Source organism: Sitophilus oryzae, unplaced genomic scaffold (genome assembly GCF_002938485.1).
Source record: "Sitophilus oryzae breed Bouriz unplaced genomic scaffold, Soryzae_2.0 scaffold_172_pilon_pilon, whole genome shotgun sequence".
NCBI lineage: Eukaryota > Metazoa > Arthropoda > Insecta > Coleoptera > Curculionidae > Sitophilus > Sitophilus oryzae.
Window position 1 is genome coordinate 1 of NW_022146424.1, and position 21,111 is coordinate 21,111.

General features: G+C 30.8%; 3 protein-coding genes across 6 annotated transcripts; 2 read left to right on the forward strand and 1 right to left on the reverse strand.

Annotated features, from left to right (window-relative positions):
* The first annotated feature begins 7,116 nt into the window (after window positions 1–7,116).
* On the forward strand, window positions 7,117–10,229 carry LOC115881668 (coiled-coil domain-containing protein AGAP005037-like). Its single transcript, XM_030899244.1, is given in 3 exon segments — window positions 7,117–7,409; window positions 8,872–9,620; window positions 9,623–10,229. Coding segments are annotated over 2 exon segments (1,182 nt in total). The 5' UTR covers window positions 7,117–7,409; window positions 8,872–8,889; the 3' UTR covers window positions 10,074–10,229.
* A 4,909-nt stretch (window positions 10,230–15,138) lies between these two features.
* LOC115881518 (probable phosphatase phospho2) lies at window positions 15,139–16,802 on the reverse strand. 2 transcript variants are annotated; one of them, XM_030899038.1, is made up of 3 exons: window positions 16,726–16,802; window positions 16,532–16,655; window positions 15,139–16,475 (listed from the first exon to the last, which is right to left on the reverse strand). In XM_030899038.1, exons 2-3 carry the CDS (start codon window positions 16,586–16,588, stop codon window positions 15,720–15,722), a joined length of 813 nt encoding a protein of 270 aa, XP_030754898.1. In that variant the 5' UTR covers window positions 16,589–16,655; window positions 16,726–16,802; the 3' UTR covers window positions 15,139–15,719. The 2 variants fall into 2 exon arrangements, with proteins under 2 accessions (XP_030754898.1, XP_030754897.1); XM_030899037.1 differs by having other exon boundaries at window positions 16,532–16,763.
* Window positions 16,803–16,871: 69 nt separating this feature from the next.
* LOC115881516 (IST1 homolog) lies at window positions 16,872–21,088 on the forward strand. 3 transcript variants are annotated; one of them, XM_030899034.1, is made up of 8 exons: window positions 16,872–17,224; window positions 17,281–17,443; window positions 17,505–17,724; window positions 17,772–17,917; window positions 17,970–18,071; window positions 18,163–18,213; window positions 18,366–18,413; window positions 20,631–21,088. In XM_030899034.1, exons 1-8 carry the CDS (start codon window positions 17,043–17,045, stop codon window positions 20,796–20,798), a joined length of 1,080 nt encoding a protein of 359 aa, XP_030754894.1. In that variant the 5' UTR covers window positions 16,872–17,042; the 3' UTR covers window positions 20,799–21,088. The 3 variants fall into 3 exon arrangements, with proteins under 3 accessions (XP_030754894.1, XP_030754895.1, XP_030754896.1); XM_030899035.1 differs by lacking the exon at window positions 18,366–18,413; XM_030899036.1 differs by lacking the exons at window positions 18,163–18,213; window positions 18,366–18,413.
* The last annotated feature ends 23 nt before the right edge of the window (window positions 21,089–21,111 follow it).

Sequence of the window (21,111 nt, forward strand, 5' to 3'; positions counted from 1 at the left end):
AACGACATAATATCCTGTGCTGTAGATGCATTTTTACTTACCCTGCCGATTACATTAATCACGTTTTTTATTTTATTTTCTAAAAATACTTACCATATATAGTTTGAATTTTACTACTAACAGACATTTTGTGCACAGAAAGCAAATTTATTAGCTTATAATATGAAAAAGATTTTGTAATACAAAGCTGCTTTAGACACTGTACATAATTACTATTTTTGAAGATGTTTACAAGGATATCTTTGAAGAAATATAAATAATTTTCATTTTTTTTAATTACTCAGTACGTAATAATTTTTACCATTTATTAGCTAAGTACTTTTTGACGAAAACAGTATATAGGGGCGTCTTAAAAAACGGGGCGTATTCCGGAAATTTCGGCTGCATATTCTGCAGATAAAAATAAGTAAAAAACTTTTGTATAAATGTATGTCCTAAAATGCTCAGTTTCGGAGATACGGGGTGTAGAAGTTTCATTTTTATTTCGATTTCTTTCCGAAAAATATTAAGTAACGGCAATATTTTGATGAAAATTGGTGTTTGGGAGTTTTTTCACATGAGAAATTTAATTTTGATGTCAACATGCCTCCTACTTGTAGAGGGCGCCGCCTACATATCAACATTATAACTGGTTTGAAGCGGTAATAACTTTTCGTCCGTACCTGTATATTTCTTATATTTAAAGAACATATATTTAAGAAATATAATTAAATAAGTCCATATATTTAAAGAACCTTTTTAATAAAACACATAAAACAAAATAATAGTAATTATAATTCATCAACGATATGCTTGTAAAACTCCAAAATTTTTCATTTTTTTTCCAACAAAGAAATGACAATCACATACCACCGAATTATGATCCACAACTTAATCTTTGTGTTATATATCCCTTATTCCCCAGTATTATTGATAAAAACATGTATTTTTTGCCACACAACTATTGTAGTACGACTGGAAATGGAGTTCCAACTTCAAAGAAGCTATATCCACTCACGAGTAATAACAGATATCCGTTTTATTTTAATGCTTGCCTTAATATTATTATTATTATATTTTTATATTCATGACTGTTTTCTTTTGGAATAAATATATATTACATATTTTATTTTGATAAATGGATACATATTCGTTTTTATATATGGTTCTTGAGTCGGTATTATAGTTTTTAATTTATTGGTCTAGATAATATTGTGTATATTTTTTTGATCTAATTTTCCTATATTGTCAATTTCCATTTTGCACTTCGAGCACTTTACAAAATTGCATCAGACATTTTCGAGCAAATTTTTATTTATATTTGTAGTCATAAAACCAAAATTGTAATGCTATGTTTTTTAATTATTAATGAATGGAAAGTGTAAATAATTTGGAATAGATTTTGGTTTTAAGGTGCAAATATATTGTGCACATTTTTATTTTTATTAACCTTTAATCCACACCTGTTAAGCAACGTAATTTTGTAAAATATTGCTTTTATATTTTGTTTGTGTAAGTGTGAGGTACTTGTTGAGGACACATAATTTAGGATGTTCAAAATAAAACAATGTTTGTTTCTATCTAATATTGTTTGATCAGTTACAAACGAAGAAAGAAAAAGCATATTATATAGGTCACTAGTATTCTTGAAAGTAATAACAACAAATATTACTATCAAGTATAAAAATGAAGTATTTAAATCTATAGTTAAAGTTAAAACTACGATATAAAAATATAACGTAAAATAGTGTTCAAATAAGAAACAAGTATTAAAAAATTACGATTTTTTCTTACATTGTCGTTTTAATGTTTAACTATGATTTCAAACAACTCACTGACACTGTCAAGTATTTTACAGATATATGTAGTACAGCTAACACTAAAATATCATTTCAATGTTTACTCTGGGATCATTTATATTTGATCGTACTGTAGCTAAGCACAATTAATGTTGTTATAATTGTTATTTCTTTACAAATTTTCCTTAAAAATCACATTATTGACTTTAAAGTAAGGAATTTAAAACCCGTTTTATCATCAAGGTGAATCTTTTCTCGACAATTTGTTTTTTGATTCATCTCAATAGCTTTTTTGTTGGAGATATTTGTTTTGTAGATGTTTGGGGGGTGGGGTAACAATTAATAACAATTTTAGCATTAAAAGCATGCCTCTATTTGGGTACTCATCACCACACGTATGAAGTAGTGATTATTGTTTTTGTAATGTCAAAGTCACTAAAAAGTTGCATTATTATTCTTTCTTGGCAATTACTCTAGCAGAGATAAAGAGATGACTTTAAGTCCAGAAGTTGTACCAGCTATTGTTGCTTTAATTGAACATGATAGTGATCAATTTGGATTTATCATTAATTAATAGCAATTTCTCCTAAAGTAAATGCCAACAAAAAATAATATTATGATTTTTGCATGTGTGACATTAGAAAAAACAATAAACTATATTTCATAAATTGTTGATGATGACCAAAACCAAAGATATTCTTTTAGTGCTAAAATAGCTGTAAGTCTTTGCTAACAACAAAAAAATTACATGAACGGAAAAACAAACTATGGAGAAAAATGCACCGTCATGATAAAGTGGTTTTCAAATTACTTATTTTGTTAAACCATTCCACAAGGTGTTCCAATCTTCCGCTAAAATAACATTTTGTTTACCCTCGTATAATAGACACATTGGAGACTTTGTTTTTGACTATTTGTATTTGAATAAAAGTCAAAATATTTTGCTACAAATTGCTATTATCATATCTAAATCAGTCCACTAGAACAATATACAGGGTGGTCTGAACTGTATTGCGAAAACTTCGGCAGCATATTCTGCGGATAAAAATAAGTAAGAAAGTTCGTATAAATGAATGTCCTAAAATGACTTAGTTTCGGACATACAGGGTGCACAAATTTCGATTTTTTCCAAATAATTTATGAAGTAACGTCAATATTTCGATGAAAGTTAGTGTATGGGAGTTTTTTGACATGAGACATTTGGGGCGATTTTGATGTCAATATGACTCCTATTTGTAGGGGGCGCCACTTACATGTGTTTTAACTGTTTTGAAGAGTGGCCTGTATAAAACACTGAGTGAAAAATATAAATTTCCGTGACTTTTCAATAAAAATGTATCTTGGTATAAATCGCTACGAGCAACCGATCTCAAGATATTTAGAATGGAAATAGTCAATACATTGTTGACAAAAAAAATAATCACGTTGAGAGTAGATAGTTATTTGACTGAAATAATAAACTTGGGAAATTCTTATTTTTTTTAAATTATTTATAAATTTTTCTGGGAAAAAAAGATGATACAACAACGTTGTTGTTCAACTTTTGGCACAAAAACATTTTTAATTTATGATTTCAGTCTAATCACTATATAGTCGACATGTTTAATTTATGTCAATGATGATAGGTATTGATAGTTTCGATTCCAAATATCTCGAGAACCATTAGCGTAGCGATTTTTACTAAGAAACCTTTTTTAGGTAAAAAACATCGTAAATGTATATTTTTATTCTGTACTTTTATTCAGGTACGGACGAAAAGTTAGTACTCTTCAAACTAGTTAAAAAAATACGTAGGTGGCGCCGTCTACAAGTAGGAGTCATATTGACATCAAAATGATATTTCTCATGTCAAAAAATTCCTAGACACCAATTTTCATCCAAATATTGATGTTACTCCAGAAATTATTTGGAAAAAATCGGAATAAAAATGAAACTTCTACACCCTGTATCTCTGAAAGTAAGCATTTTAGGACATCATTTAAACGAACTTTTTTACTTATTTTTATCTGCAGAATATGCTGCCAAAGTTTCCCAAATAAAGTTCGGACTACCCTGTAGATTGAACTTTAAAATACAGGACAATTTTAAAGGTGTTTATGAATATAAACTGCCCGTCAAATTAAATACCACAGCGATTTTTTTACTCATTTTCAACGAGTTGTAATTTTGATAAAAATGGACCAATTTTGTTGATGTTTTTAGCATATTAAAGATCGTTTTTCGTAGATTGATCTGATTTTTTTTAATTTTGTATGAGATTTAGTTTTCTATGATATACAGGTTGTGAAAAAAAGGAATGTAATTTTTGTGTTGCTGCCATTTTGCTAAAAAACAAAATTTAACTAGAATTATAAATTCTGGGTATAGCTAAGACTACTATCTCGGGACGTATTTGGAATTTTTACTCTAACTTGTATTTTTTCTACCTTTCTTAAGAGATATGCTAACAAAACTGAAATTAACTTTAAAATTGTAGGATATTCGTTACTTTTACAATGTGAAATTAAAAAAAAATGATTTAACTAACGCAGTTTAATACAGGATCTCTTAAAAATACGACCAGCGAAAAAGTAAACTTATTTTTTTTAATATTCTGAACTTAACAGCCCATAAGGTTAATATAAAAGCTCGACACGTATTTGATATTTTTGTAAAAACTCTTTTTGTGTCTAAAAATCTGTAGTTTAGCTGCAACTTAGTAGTTTCTTTTTTAATTTCACATTGTAAAAGCAGTTTTGTTAGCATATCTCTTAAGAAAGGTAGAAAAAATACAAGTTAGAGTAAAAATTGATTATCCTTTATTCCAGATCAGTTATCGTAAACATTCCAAATACGTCCCGATATATTAGTCTTAGCTATACCCAGAACTTATAATTCTGGTTAAATTTTGTTTTTTGGCAAAATGACAGCAACACAAAAATTACATTCCTTTTTTTCACACCCTGTATATCATAGAAAACTAAATCTCATACAAAATTTAGAAAAATCAGATCAATCTACGAAAAACGATCTTTAATATGCTAAAAAAATCAACAAAATTGGTCCATTTTTTTCAAAGTTACAACTCGTTGAAAATGAGTAAAAAAATTGCTGTGGTATTTAATTTGACGGCAGTTTATTAAATCAAATTTTTTATTTAAGTCTCTGATGATTTATCTGATGACTATAATTCTCTGCAACAAAACTGTGCAATAATATCTTGTTCAAGGAACATTTTAAATATACAAGTACCTCATTATACAGAACTTACAGAAAAATAAATATAGCATAGAATTAATTATTAAGCTTTTCTTTTGCTCTTCATTTCCAAATATCACATATTCTTTAAACGAAAAAAAGACCAATAAATTTTTGACTAGAATGCTTCTAAATCTTAAATGTTTACTAGCCTTTTCCTTATAGTAAGGTGTCATTGGAAATGTTGTTCCTCATTTACAAAAAGAAAAAAAACAACAAAAATCGCTACGATATCATATCTTCTTTTTCTTTTTTCTTTTGAAGCACTTCGATAGTCATCTCATCTCAGAATCGATAGTGCACTACTATTAAATTGGGATTTAATGCATTATTGTATTATTGGTTCCACACGTTTATTAGGTACCTATTATACTGCTTCTGTATTAATACCTTGTTTGAAAAATTACTGTAGTAGTAACCAGCAAAAGTATATTATACATTTTTATATATAGCTGATATTCCCAAGTTACTGTATTTATTATTGTTTTTTGTTTATTTTTTTTATATCTAAATTACTTGTTTTGTTTATTTTTATTTTCGTTTGGATTCGTAGAAGTAAAATTTCAGATGAGTAGAATATGAAATTATATTATTATTATTATTCGATGCAGTAGCTTTTAGTGTAGCTTATTTTGCTTATTGACTTTTGTAAAACAAAGTAAAGGTTTTTTATGATTACTTGGAGTAGGTGTAACAAGGTTCGCAGATTTCGACCTTACTATAAGGGAAAGATATTTTTGTTTTTGTTTAAATATTGCACGAACAGACCAGTTTTTTTTGATTTTTAATTGTTTTTGTGTTGCACGCAGCATGCAATTTTTTTCTTAGTAACCTTTAACTGTGTGTGTGTATAATTTTTGCCTACGTGGCACGATCTAAATGGTAAGATTTTAAGATATTTGTCATTTTCCATCATGACGATGCACGTTATAAGATGTTCTCTGATTAAAAAAAAAAACTCTTTTTTTAAACGAAAAAAGTTGTATAAATAATAAACATTGAATAAGGGCTGTGAATAAAATGGCCTAGAATAAAAAACTTGTCAATTTTATTTAAGTGCAAACCTGAAGTACCTACTAGGATATATTTCAGGAAAATATTTTAACTTCTATAGGGTGGCTCAAAAAAGTGTGAGTGGATCGGCATGATCTTTTTAAACGGCATACCCTGTATATTATTGCATTTTCGGCTTCCTATCAGATCACTTTACATAATCCTAAGATATGAGTAAATATATTTCGCCAGTTTCAAAGATATTATTAAATTAATAAAAAAATATATTTTTTCGGCATTTCTTAAAAAAATTATTAAAAATACAAGAACTGTCCTAAAATCAAAACTATATTAGGTATTTACTTTAGATGGTCTGTTCTTACTTTGCTATAAATATGGTAATCGTAAATCATACAGAATGTTCAAAATTCTACGCCAAACTTTCTAAAATATAAAATAATTTTTCTTCGTTTTTTTTTAATGGAACACCACGTATATTTTTTATAAATAGATCAAGAATTAAAAATAAACATTTTTGTATTTAGGAGTATTTCAACATTTTTAACAGTTTCGCAGATATTCGCGGTTTTATATTTCATATGGCATTTTCCACAGTAAATTTTTATCCAAGCCACCCAATGATTTTTCTCTCGTATTTTACCCTTGAAAGAGCCATATGAAATAATACTGCATGTATCTGCGAAACCATTAAAAATTTTAACGTTTTGAATACAAAAATGTTCATTTTCTAACTCTCCATATAATAAAAAAAATAATATACACTGTAATAAACACCGTTTAAAAAAAAATTATTTTATATTTTAGAAAATTTGGCGTAGAATTTAGAAGAACACCCTGTATGATATAATATTACGATATTTATAGCAAAGTATAGACCACCTAAACTAAATACCTAATACAGTTCTTGTATTCGGGACAGTTCTTTTATTTTTAATCATTTCTTTAAGAAAGGCCGAGAAATAATATATTTTTTATTTATTTATTAATCTCTCTGAAATTAACGAAATATATTTAATCATATCTTAGGATTATGTAAAGTGATCTGAAAGAAAGCCAAAAATCCAATAATATACAGAGTGTTCCATTTAAAAAAATACCCCGATTCACTCACACTTTTTTGAGCCAGCCTATAGAAGTTACAATATTTTCCTGATAAATTATGATGAAATAAAAACAGAGAACAACTTTGCAAAACCTCAACGAATGCTTTTTGTTAGACGTCATACTAACCTGCATACACTAATAATTGTTAATCATAGCCATAGAAATTATGAAAAAAAAAGTTTTTTTATTTATTGTTGAAATTGTTTTAGTTATTGGAGTTATTGGAATTACCTCATGAGTAGTGATGTTTGTTTGCAATTAATATTTTTTTAAAAGGTAACCCTTTTTTGTTTTATTTTATTTTTGAAGTTTCAAAAGAACATAAAAATATAAACGTTGTTTTATAAGTGTTTTATAAATAAAATAATGATTTTTCTAGTTGTTTTGAAACTTTATCAGCTTTATTAACTCTGCTCTGATATTATTTTACCCTTATCGTTGTAGGCCCTTCCCATTAAGTTGAAATGTGTTCCTCAAAAGGCAAAAGTAAATAGGTACCTAAAATAATACATTTTTGTCCTGAAAATTTATTTTGTTGTGGAACACATTCAGAAACGTTGTGTTTCTGTAGGTAGACGTCATCGTTGTTGCCTGTTCGAAACAGTATATTCATGATATTCGTTTTAATTTTAAATTTAGTTGTAATAATTTCAATTGTTTAAATCAGCAACTCTGATATTATATTTAATATTTTCTAATAAATAAAATCTCCTATACGTCTTTTAATAAATATAAAAATTAATAAAGTTAAACTCCGTTATTAGAAATTTTTTGTGTGAACTTAAAGAACAAGTTAACTATATATGAATTTTTAAAACTAAATTAAACTTATTCCTTATTGTCACACATACAATAATTATAATACAAAGAAAGAATTAATGATTTGACCACAAAATGTGAATGGATCAGGTTGATGATTTATCTCATTAATTATAATAATAGAAGATATTTTTATTTAATCTACTATATCAGTTATTTTGTATATCCACTTGAATATAACGTAATTGGATTGTTATTGGAGGCTACTAATGAATATACTTGCAAAATCACAAATGTGGACAAATTTTTAGTTTAAATATTTTTGCAGTATTATATCGTGAAAAGTTTACAGTAGAGCGAAAAAACGATTTTTAATGTGATATAAAAATTAAGTTTTACGCCATTTATTTTGTCTGCTACAGTATAAGTGCCTTTGCTGTTACAGTTACGACTCTGTGGAGACTATTAGATCACACTAAAAGTTTTTTTTTCGCGTTACTCTAAAATTTTCAAAATATTAGTTACGGCACCTTGTGTGGAAGGCAACGATATAAACTATCCCTACTTTCATAATCTGAAAAATTAGACAAGCTAGGGGAAGTGCAAAAAAATGATAGCAACAAGAGTCTAATTAGTATATGATTAAAGATATTAAAAATACATTTTTAATAAAAATAGCTAATATAAGATGTAAAAAGTTAGTAGAGTGAAGAAAGTTAGCAAGGGAGTTAGTATAAAAGAAATTTTTGCATTAAAACTGGTAGTTATTGTACAAAACAAAATTATGTTTTATTTATTTATTTTTATTTTTCTACATATAAATACAACATTCAACTAAAATTTCAAGGATCAATTTACAACATTTATATAAAATAATTTGTCATTTTCTATATGTAGTAGATTAGATAAAAATATATTCTGGATTTATCAGTAGCAATTTTCTTCGATAAAATTAATGAATGATATAAATTCCTTGTAGCCCCCTACCGCTCCACGCATGGGGTCGCTCGTCCTCGGGGGAGAATGCTCCAGTGCCTCCTCCGACAGTTCCCAGCGTCCGGAGAACGCGCTCGACGCTCTGCTAGACGAGCTGCAGACCTTCTCCAAGCCGCACCCCGGCACCCGCTCCTCCTCCGAAAGCTCCGAGCCTCCCGCCATCCCCGCCAAGGGCGTCGCCCCTACCTCCAGGCCGCCACAGATGGCCGAGATCGGCCGCAAGGGCAGCATGGACTCGGCCTCGTTCCTGCCCAGCAACAACCTCACCGTCAGCACCACCACAGGGAGTCTCCGGCGACTGCATTCGTATCCTAGCGGCTCGGACACGGATAACAGTCCCCCAATTCAACCGCTCCAACCGACCAAAACCGCCAGCAAACCCCCGATACCTGAACGCAACACGGAACTCCTCCAGCACGTGGTTTCGGGGAAGAGGATTCCTCCCCCTCCTCCTCCAAGGACCAGCTCGAAATCTCCCCTAGCCTCTCCTACGTCTCCGAGTTTACCTCCTAGATCCGTCGCGTCTGCGGGACTCCAACATATCCAGAACGTGCAGAATATGGAGAAGCCCATGTCCCAGTTCGAGCAAGCCACTCAGAACCTAGGCCTACAAACGCTCAGGCGCAACGTGCCCAACCGATCTAGTATCAAGGACTCGAACAAATCTCAAACCCTTCCTAGGAATATAGGCTCGAATCTTCAAATACCTAACAGCGACAGCGATGTAATATGGCAAACAACTCGAGCAGTTGCGAGAGCGTCAACTCGCAAGACGGCACGAAGAAAACGAGGAAAGAAGAACTGGAACAGAGGCATCAGGAACTGTTGAAGAAACAGAAAGCTCTTCAGGAACAGTACGCCAGACTGCAACAACTCCAGCGAGGTAACAACACCCTAACTGTCATACCTCCAGCTCCCGATCAACTACTAAAGAAAACAGGAAGCGAATCAAACCTTCTACAGAAAATGGGCTTGCAACTGGCCACCTCTCAGATCACCGGGTCCCTGACAAACATACCCAACACCAACGCCTCGCTTGTTAATAAAGTTACCCTAACCAACGCTACGTCCGACATGGACAGGGAAAATCCTAGTTTCGACGATAAGAGCAACAACGCTACCGAAAACAAAGATGTTTTGAACCAGGAAGGTCAGAAGAAAGTATACGAAACTGACATTCTGTGACCTATCATCGCTGAGAGGCTGCAAGTTGTATGTTGATCTTGGTAGTTCGAGTAGTTCAATAGAGATGTCGCATTATCGGTTTGCTTGGTTTAGTTTTTAAAGGCCGACTGATTTTATATAATTTACTGAATAAAAAAGACCACGATAATTATAAGACGCCATTTGTTTTTAAATCTAGACCATATACTATACAGACACGCCATTTCGTCATTATATCGTAATGCTTTTTCTTATGATACGCTTTACAAAATAAACAAAACGAATACAAAATAGTCACAAAAAACGCCGTCACAAAAATATATCTTTCGTCTAGTGTATAAATATTAAAAAAAAATATTTGATTGATTTTTATTTCTTAGGTTCATTCAATGATAATCGACGAGACTAAGTGCATGTTAAATATTATAAAATATACCACAATCAAACTTGCAAAAAAGAGAAGTAAGGTACAAATTATAAAAATGGAAAACAGCTTTGCAAATCTCAAAGAATTGTTAGATATCAAAATTAACCGGCTAAAACATATAGTGAATCATAGCCCTAGAAATTATGAAAAATTATTTATTCTTACAGAATACTAATGAATATACTTCAAAAATCACAAATCTCAACAAAGTCTTAGTTTAAAAACATTAACAGTACTATATAAACTATCTATATATATATATATAACTATACTAGGGCTGGCATTTCTGGTCTTGGGTGCTGATTTTCGTATTTACGAAGAGTACGGCCAACACGCTTAGCAAAATAAGATGTACTGAGTAAAGACAGAAGGCAAGTATTTCCCATCAGCATGGAATCTAGGTTATGTAATAAATACTTCGTATTTTTGCTCTCTCCGACTTTCTAGATTGCCATAGCAATTCACTCCTATACATGTAAACGCCGACCCAAGGTTTCGCTTGCCAGCACGGTATGACAATTGCACAAGAGCTCTGTCTAATTAGTATATGGTAAAAGAGTTTAAAAATATTTTTTTTAAATAAAAATAGCTAGTATTAGGTGTAAAGAGAAATAATTCTGAATGGTTAATATGTCAAAAACGCTTGAATTTGTTAATACGTCAAATCTTATTAAATTTTCAAATATTAATACATCAGGTTGTCTAGAACAGGATTTCATATCTTTTTTCCATACTAATATCCATAGATAATTTAAAAATATCTTATTATGTTTAGAAGGCATTGAAGATACTGTTCATTATATTTTTTTTCTGCCTGTAACGCAAGAATATTACCTACCAAAATATAAGCCAGTTATTTCAGGACACCGTATATGCTACACACTGAAAAGTGATGGAAATATTTTTGGTTTACTCCCAGATTAGATTTAAAAATTATTTAGTCTTTTAGTGCGAATACTAATATTTCTTTCTGTGTGTATAATACATCTAGCACTCAGTTGACTGAGATGTATTACATAATATTTTTACTTTTTGTTTGTTATAATTATTAAAAAAATAAATAATTCTTATGGGCAATCTTTATTGGACTACCAGGCAAAGCTCATATCATATTTTGGATTGTTATTTTTGTTCTAGTTAAATGTTATAGTCTAAGAACTAGCAACGAGAAAGTATAGTTTTCGAGAAAATATTTTAAGACGTCTGGCTCTTTTACTATGCTCTCTGGAACAGCATGCGGCCCGAGTCTGGCTGCCGATACCCGTTGCGTTCATTACTGCGCATCTAAAGAAAATTCTATATTTTTTATTAATTTAGTCCTATAAATTCTAGTTTTGAATATAAATCGAACATGTCTCCATAGCGCAGTGCGTAGAGTTTCCGACCACGAACCGCCGATTCAGAGTTCGAATCCGGGTCAGATCAAAGATTTTTTTATTTTATTTTCGTTTATATTCTGATAGTAAAGTATTAAATAATTCTGGTAATTAAAAAAAAACAAATATTTAATACTTTACTATCAGAATATAGTCTGTCCAACGAGAACATCCTTGACAGTGATAGATGTGTCTGTCATTTTAATTTCAAAGTAGTTTATTTTATTTTACAAAGAAATAAGTTGGTACAACTGGAACGCATAGCAGGATATATTTAAAATTTGATTGACAAGTGACAAGTGATTACTTCAAAATATTGTGAAAAAAACTGTATAAAAAACTGAAAAATGTAATCGAGTTATTTTATTTAATAAAAACGGTATGTGTTAATACAAAACAAACAAGAACAAGACACTACATACCAAAAAAATATAAAAAAGAACTATTATTTACTTTCAAGCTTTATGAAACTACCCGCATTTATGATTATATTTATCAATATAATTTATGTACAAATACAAATTTGTAATATTCCACAGGAATAAATAAAACAACATAGGTAAATAAAACAAACTATTTTAATAATAATAACACCTACCAAATTTTATATCTTAAAGGTTGATTAATTAACTTTAATCTTAATTTTTTTAAACCAGGACTTTTTGACATTATTTTTCTGCAGTACTAAAATCCATTATTTACCTCTCGTGTGATGTCGATATTTTACAGCTACTCCAGTTTTTAGTATATGTTTAGTTTGATCCTTCTACCATATACGAGAAGCACTTATCTACGACGAAATGGTATACAAACTTTATCGATGGCAACTTCATTGGTGTAAAAGACTTTCTGCCTGGACAACGAGTATTAACCATAAACTGTGCTCTGGGTCTACAGTTAATTTTCACTCGATTTTTCCTCCACTTGACTTCAAAAGACACAAAACACACGTAATAATACGAATCAAAATGCATCATCTTCCAAAACGCAGGGTATTTAACAAAAGTTGACAGAAAATTATAACCTATAATTTAACACAAGACTTTGACAAGCGTCAAAATGACAAAAATCTAAAGGCGAGTTCATACGCATCGGTGTCCGTTTGTCGTTCATCGTTCCGTCAAACCAATAAAAATGAAATACGATCTGTCATTTTTTAAATAAACCAATAAAACTGGTTAAAAACAACAAGATACGACGCTTGACGGATTTATATTTAAACCCATCCATAGATAACTTAAAAATTATTAGAAACTTTTTTAGTAAAATAAATAGATTGGTATGGGACGTCATCTGCATTTCTTCTGTCATCGTCTGTCGAAATCTTACCTGAGAAAAAAAACAGAGTATATAAACGAAAATAAAATAAAAAAGTCTTTGCCCTGACCCGGATTCGAACTCTAAATCATCGGTTCGTGGTCGAAAACTCTACCCACTGCGCTGTGGAGACATGTTCGATTAATATTCAATACTAGAATTTAAAGGACTAATAAAAATATAGAATGTTCTTTCAAGTTCGTTGCGCAGTAGAGAACGCAACGTTTACCGGCAGCCAGACGGGGGCCGCATGCTGTTCTAGAGAGCATAGTAAAAGATATATCAAAGAGCCAGACGTCTTAAAATACTTGTTTTTCCGACGTTGCTAGCTCTCGTACTATTAGATATTAAAAAACAATTAGTTATAAGTTTTGTTGAAGAATTTACTTATACTTAATAATATTTATTTTCCATATAAAATTCATAGACATTGACAAGCGATGTATATTATTTCGCACTTATATATTTTTATGAACAATTAATTAAACAATTATCTAGTCAAGATATAGGAAACGTTATTTTTTAAACAATATTTTAGATTAATAATCAGTGGTGCATTTTAAACATTAATGAACTTCAGAGTAAAAACATGTTTAAAGGTTTCTAAATATCCGAGACAAAATATATTATATGTATTCTCAGGCCTAGTAAATCCTTAGGAATTTTAAAATGTTTTGACGATTGCGGAGTCTAGAAATAACACGTCAAAAATATAGTATATACCATGTAACAATGAGACCTTTAAACAATATTTTAACCTGAGTTGCAACTACTCTTTTTGATATTCGACATTTTTAAGATGTTACGCGCACTTGCAATACGTCGAAAGGTATTATTCACAATGTATATATTAAATATTTACACGAAAAAGCACATTAATACCCCTTTCCTCTAAAAAAATGAATAATAAAATAAAATCCGTTATGCGTTATTTTATTTTTTAAGAAAAAAATATATTTTTAAATATTGTTGCTCAAAATATGTCTGCTGGATAAAAGCAAACCCATACTCCTCTAGCTTATGATGTTGATTTTAATTTTGCTAATGAATACCATTACTGTAATACCTTAAAACCAATACATATTTAGCGTTGATGTTCAAGGATCAAACTGTGTCTAATCAGTTTTTTTGGCAAGGACCCTATAAATAATTAGGATTTTTTATTAGTTCAAAAACTAAATGATGTGGAGAAATATTGCCAAAGAATAAGAAACAACAAAAAAATATATTTGTTCAAGATATAACTGTTATCTGTAACCCCATCAGTGATGTCATAATACTCCCATGTAAATCAGTGGTTATTACTACTAATTATTCATCAAGTATCACCTAGTATTTTATAGACTTCTTATGTTAACTGACATTATTAAAATCAAATCTTTATAAATATTTTATTTGCAATTTTCTATAATTGCCTACGTTTCTTGATGTACACCAACCACATAGTCTAAGAGCTTGCTACATAAAAAACCTTATCACCGTTACATGGTTAATTTTTTGTGTGAAGTATCCTTTTGTGTAGCCATTATGAAATAGCCATGTCTGCCAGCGCGATCCCGGGGCTTAAAGCAGGCCGGGGTGACCAATCGACAGGGTGAAATTTTGACACTAAAAATATTATAAGATACACGAGTTATAATTGCGAAAATAGCTTTTAGTTATTATTAAGAAACGTGGAAAATTGTTGGCAGACATTTTCTAGTTGCTAAAATGCCAACAGACAACGCGAAGGAGGCATGAAATTTTAAAATTAAAAAATGAAATTCGAAGAATGAAAAAAATTATGGCATATTTGCATGCCGATCGGTGAAATGTCATATTTATTTATTTTAAAAGCCGTATGCAAAAAGGCAGACAAAAAGATCATGGCTAAATCAACTGCAGACAGAAAAGCGCGATATTATTCTAGCGCTTTTAGGGAACGCTCACAGCCTCATCCATTTAAGCATAGATAAATCATATATACATTTCAATAACGATTTTTTGTCTGCCCTTTTGCATACGGCTTTTTAAATTAATTAACAATAAACATGACATTCCAACAATCGACATGCATGTGTGCGATGATTTTTTTGTCAAAATTCTATGCCTCTTTCGCTGGCAGACATGACTATTTCACCATGGCTACACAAAAGGATACTTCACACAAAAAATTATCCATGTAACGATGATAAGGTTTTTTATGTAGCCAGCTCTCTGTCTAACAGTATACATTATATATGATGAGAAATGAGAAGTATCAAACAAATTCATTGTAAATATATCTCAAAATGATGATAAAGTGGCTACTAACCCTTATTAGGTGCCAATGTAATGAAATGTGTAAGGTATAATAAAAAAAAACAATGCAAATTCTTTGGTTTCATTTCATTACTCCATATAGCAATAAAATATTAAATTGTACATACATTGTACTAGGTACAGTAATAAAATATAAGTTAAAATAAATATACATAAGTAAGTAGCTGTATTTCTCTATAAAGAATAGATCACAAAATATTCATCTATTAAATGCAAAGATCAGTCTAATTTTTCTGCAAAAAAACTTTAATTAAGTTTCTTGATAAAATCTAAAATTTCATGTCCATTATCCCAGATACAGACTGGAGCCTTAAGACAGTGCTTATTCTTATCAAATCCTTCGATATTCTCCCCACTTAAAAGTTTGTTTAACAGAACTGAACATTTATATTTATTTCTAACACAAGCCACTCCTTTGTCAGTTAATCGTAAAATAGGACAGAGGTCATTATGACCATCTCCTACATACACAACCCTATCGTATTTAACTTTGTTAGCATGTTGACTTCTCATAAAATCCTCTAAAATCATTCCTTTGCAAAGATTTTTTGTACTTAAAGTACACTGTTCTTGAAAATGATACATCTTTATCCTTAACTGACCTTTGTCATTATACTTGGCTGGGTTTGAAAACACTCTTAGTACGGTTGTGTGTAAATTATTTGCTTCTAGCCATGTTTGAATGAAATGAGTATTTGAATCGCTTATGATTATAACATCATAATTCATGTTATGATGCAGTTCATTGATCAAAGTGCTCATGCCATCAACTTCTGGAATTTCTTTTATTATATTATCAATGTGTATTTGTGCTACTCTATTTTCATGTAATACTTCGAATATTCCCTGCATATAAGCCGTCCAACCGTCGCTTCTGTACAAATTTCGCAAATCATCTGTAATTTTGCATTTATCAATAAGATTAAGAACAACAGTGTCTGAATTATCATTAATGACTGTGTGGTCAAAATCAAACACCGCCAAATTTTTCACCTTCATGACCTGCAAAAAGTGTAGATTTTGAATTATTAAGAAAACAATTATTTACAAACACAAACCTTCTTTACTTGAATTTGTTCTATAATATTTATAACAACTTTTAAAAACCAACTCATCCAGTTACCCCATACAGATGTAACATATCTAATTTTAGATAAACATTTGTAATCTTAGGTAAGCATCCTTTATTAATAAATAAAGAGAATGTAGAAAGATAATAAACGTATCCTTAATTTTACAAGATTTTACATACCTTTCTGATTCCGACGTTAAATTAAAAACAACCACAGAAAACAACTAAATAATATTTTCACCTGATTGTCACTTTTTGAAAGATGTCCATAGATGAATATATTATTGGACCCGAGACGTATACTTGGTTGCCTAACATTTAAAAAATTTTTGACTTTTGACATTTGTAAATGACAATAAATAATTTGTCATACGTCTTTATTTAGTTTCTGAATCATTTTTTAATTATTTAAAATTAGTTATTCTGTGTTTATAATTTTAATTTAACACGTTTAATTTATTGTTATACTTGTTAGAGTAATACTGTTGTGATTCAAAATGTTTTCTAGTGGTCCCAATTATACTAAACTAAAAACTAACTTGAGACTGGCAATTACTCGTTTGAAGTTGTTGGAAAAGAAAAAGAGTGAACTTACAGAGAAATCTAGACGAGAAATTGCTGATTACATTAGCGCTGGCAAATATGAAAGGGCCAAAATTAGAGTAGAATATATTATTAGGTGAGAATACGATATATTAGGGATACAGGAATGACAATAGTTTCGTTATTCAACAGGGAAGATTACTATGTGGAGGCACTGGAGGTAGTTGAAATGTACTGTGATTTGTTAGTAGCTAGGTTTGGTTTAATTCAGAATATGAAAGAATTAGATGAAGGGCTAGCTGAAGCTGTATCAAGTATTATATGGGTTGCTCCAAGACTTCAGTCTGATATCCAAGTATTTTAATCAATGCTAATTAATATAACTTCATATTATTCTCTGTTTACTCTCTCTACAGGAAATTAAAGTTATTGCTGATTTGCTAGCAGCAAAGTATGGTCCAGCTTATGCAGAGGCATGTCGTATAGAATCTGTTGAAACTATAAGTCCCAAGCTGAAGCACAAACTTTCTATTCAGAGTCCCCCAAAATTATTAATCGAGAAATATGTTATAGAGATTGCAAGTTGTTTTAACATTCCTTACGAACCGGATCCTCAGATTATGGCCATGGATAAAGGTAAAAATTGATATTATTGAGTCAAAGGTTTAGTTTTTGATTTGTAGGAAATGATGCAATGCTGATTGATTTAAGTGACAGAAATAATCTCGGTGGTGGTGGAGGTATTCCACAACCACCTGGATTCGTTGGCTATCCACAGCCTCCAAGCTTTCCAGCTCCTAATCCAGATCTCGTACCATTTTCATATCCGGTAAATATATATGTTTTATATAGATTTTAAATTTCTATGTTTGATTTTTTAGACCTTACCAGAAAAAGGTGGACCTTCAGCACCCCCACCATCATTTTCTTACAATATTCCACCAGCTGCAGATGAAAATAAAGAATTCAACACAGATTACATGGTATGATTTTTTTTATATGATACTTATTTAATATTTCTGTTGTTTTGCATCTATATTTTTAGTTTTTGTTTCTTTCTATTTGTTGTTTTAGGATAATAATAATTTACCTACCTATAGCATGGTCTTTCCTGGTAAAGAAAAGGTAAATTATTTAGATACTTTTATATTTTATTTCTTGCCTGCTTTTTTTCTTCTTAATTACTTTCAATATTAAAAAAAGTTTTACTTTAAAAACTGCTACTAGAAGAATTGCATGATTAATGTTAATCAGTGTTTTGCATTAATTTATTATAGGATAACAATAATGATGGAAGTGGGGCTTCTAATGATGATACTTCAAAGGTATGGTCGATAAATAGTTTAAACCTTAGAATAGTTCGTACAGGGAGCTGGGAGAACAAGTTTACTTGTTTATTTATTTAATTCCTCATAATTTAGAGTTGCTGTTATACCGTGTGCGTCTCAAAAGTGGCTCACCCCTATAACTTTTTTAATTTTTCAGATAAAAAAAACGAGGTTTGGCATTTTAGTGTATGACATAAATTGGGATTGATTGACGTATTCAATTGTTTTTAGTCACTTCCTGTTTCGCCGGAAATTACTATAACTTTTGATTTTTAAATGGCACCCTCGGTATTTCTTTACTTTATTCGATACAAACTGGCACTCTGAATAGAATGACATATCATATGTCAACTTTTGACATTTTCTCATATGGTTGATTTGAAATTGTAACATGCGGTTCATAACCATAATTTGACTCGAAATACCAAGTGTGTGGTACCAAATTATTCGTAAAAAAAAGTTTTTTCCAAATATGCTAATGAGCCACCCTCATTCCATTTGAAAAAATTGAGGTACGATTAAAAATACGATTTGAGCATTTTTTAACCGGCCAGGACAAGACACTAGTAACATTAGAGTCATTAGTGACATTAGAGATCAAATTAGAGATCAAATGTATTTTTCCAAGGCTCCTTGATTAACAATTAGTGTTTTTAACATAGCCATGGCACTCTAGATTGAAATTTAAAATACGATTTTTTTAAAGCGAAAATGTCAAAATTTGACATATGATATGTCATTTTATTCAGAGTGTCATTTTCTATCAAATAAAGTAAAAAAATTGGCGCCGGGAGGCACTTATAGCCGCCCGTACTAAAATATGTTAATAAAAAGTTGATAGGCAGTTCTTTTAGTTTCAAACTAAAGGAATTTTTCTAATTTTTTTTATCTCAAAAACTGCGACTTTAATTTTAATGTTATTACAAATTTTGTTGCAAATATTATTCTTCTTCTTCTTAAAGTGCCTTCTCCATTCAGTGAAGATCGGCAACAACCATGGCAAATTCCTCTCTATTTTTCGCTTTTCCCAGCAAAGTATGTGAGTCCAGGCCTGTCCAATCGCTTTCCCTCAATTTTACCCTCGATGATGAGCTGAAGGAATTCATACTTGCTATGTCTCATGATATGGCCCAAATAGGCTGCTTTCCTCTTTTTTATTATGTCGAGGAGTTCTCGGTCCTTGTTCATTTGGTTTAGAACTCGTTCATTCGAGACAGTCCACGGTATTCGCAGCATTCTGCGATATACCCACATCTCAAATGCTTCCAACTTATTCATTGCGCCTACTTTGAGTGTCCAAGACTCAGCCCCGTAGAGAAGTGTGGAAAGTACGTAGCACTTGACGAAGTGGTCTTTTATATGGATGTTGAGACGTTTATCGCACTGTAGGTTCCGCAATTTTAGGAAGTTTGATCTAGCCATCTCAATTCGAGCTCTGATCTCAATGTCTGGGTTTAGGTCTTCACTAATCCAACTGCCCAAATATCTAAGCTTTGAGACTCTTGCTATTGGTGTATTGGTAAATATTATTCCTAATCTTAAATTGAAAACCGCGTTTCGCTAATTACTGTAATTTTGGAGTTACGATGTTTTAAAACTTTTAACCCCCTCCCATACCCCCTTACCAACCCCCCACCCCCACCAAAAACTAATGGCCAGATTCTCGGGTGCTACAGTATTTTTCTGCCAAATTTGGTTAAAATCGGTTTAGCGGTTTTTGAGTTATCGTGTTACAGACGAACAGACAGACACCATGAAAATATTTTGTATTTAGGTCGTTTATGGCCCAAATAACTCATTTTGAGTGAAATTAAAAAAACCTTTTTTGCCGATCTTAATAGCCTACCATACTTATCCTATTGGTATGGTCGGCTAAAAATACGGAGGGTGCTATTTCATTCAATCCCAATTTACGTCATACAATCCCAATTTACGTCATACACTAACATACCAAATCTCGTTTTTTTTTATCTAAAAAAAAATAAAAAAGTTATAGGGGTGAGCCACTTTTGAAACGCACCCGGTATAGTATTTTTATGAATTTTAATGTTTTAAATCCACTGATAATCCACTTAGTAATTGAACTCGTCTCATTTTCACTTCCCGAGTCTGATATTCTAAGCTACTTTATTTTTTTGTATTTAGTAGCATAGCTAGCATTAGTTAATTCAGAGAATATTTTAGTTCTAAGGAATTTTTATTCTCTAATTTTAGAATAGAGATGATAAACCTAAACCTCTTCCAAGAACGAAAATGAATAACGACTTCAATCTGCCCGATGTGCCCGACCTGCCGCCTGTACCAACAAATAATACACCCAGCGACGATATCGACTTTGATGATCTGACCAAGAGGTTTAACGAACTTAAAAAGAGACACTAATTGTTACAATACGCCTGTTTTGTAATAATTATTAGCTGTTTTAGTACTACTTTACAATTTACATTTTAAGATTATTGAGTGGAAAAGCACAGAGGTTCGGCATTTTTATTTTAGCTTAGAAAACTGTATATGTTAAAAAATAAAGCTAAATACAGTACATGTTATATTTCCAAATAAAGATATATCTTTTTATGTTTAAAATATTTAGATTATGTATATATTTATATTTTTATTATATGTGTAACCGCATGATTTATTTACATAAAGAATAAAAAAATATTTTAAGTTAACATCGTTTTGCTGCTGAGGCTAA

Coding starts and splice junctions, on each gene's coding strand:
- LOC115881518 (XM_030899038.1), bottom strand. CDS start 16,588: ATGAGTTGGTTTTTAAAAGTTGTTATAAATATTATAGAACAAATTCAA. Junction 16,476..16,531: donor AACAAATTCAAGTAAAGAAG/GTTTGTGTTTGT, acceptor CACTTTTTGCAG/GTCATGAAGGTGAAAAATTT.
- LOC115881516 (XM_030899034.1), top strand. CDS start 17,043: ATGTTTTCTAGTGGTCCCAATTATACTAAACTAAAAACTAACTTGAGA. Junction 17,444..17,504: donor GACTTCAGTCTGATATCCAA/GTATTTTAATCA, acceptor CTCTCTCTACAG/GAAATTAAAGTTATTGCTGA. Junction 17,918..17,969: donor TCGTACCATTTTCATATCCG/GTAAATATATAT, acceptor TTGATTTTTTAG/ACCTTACCAGAAAAAGGTGG.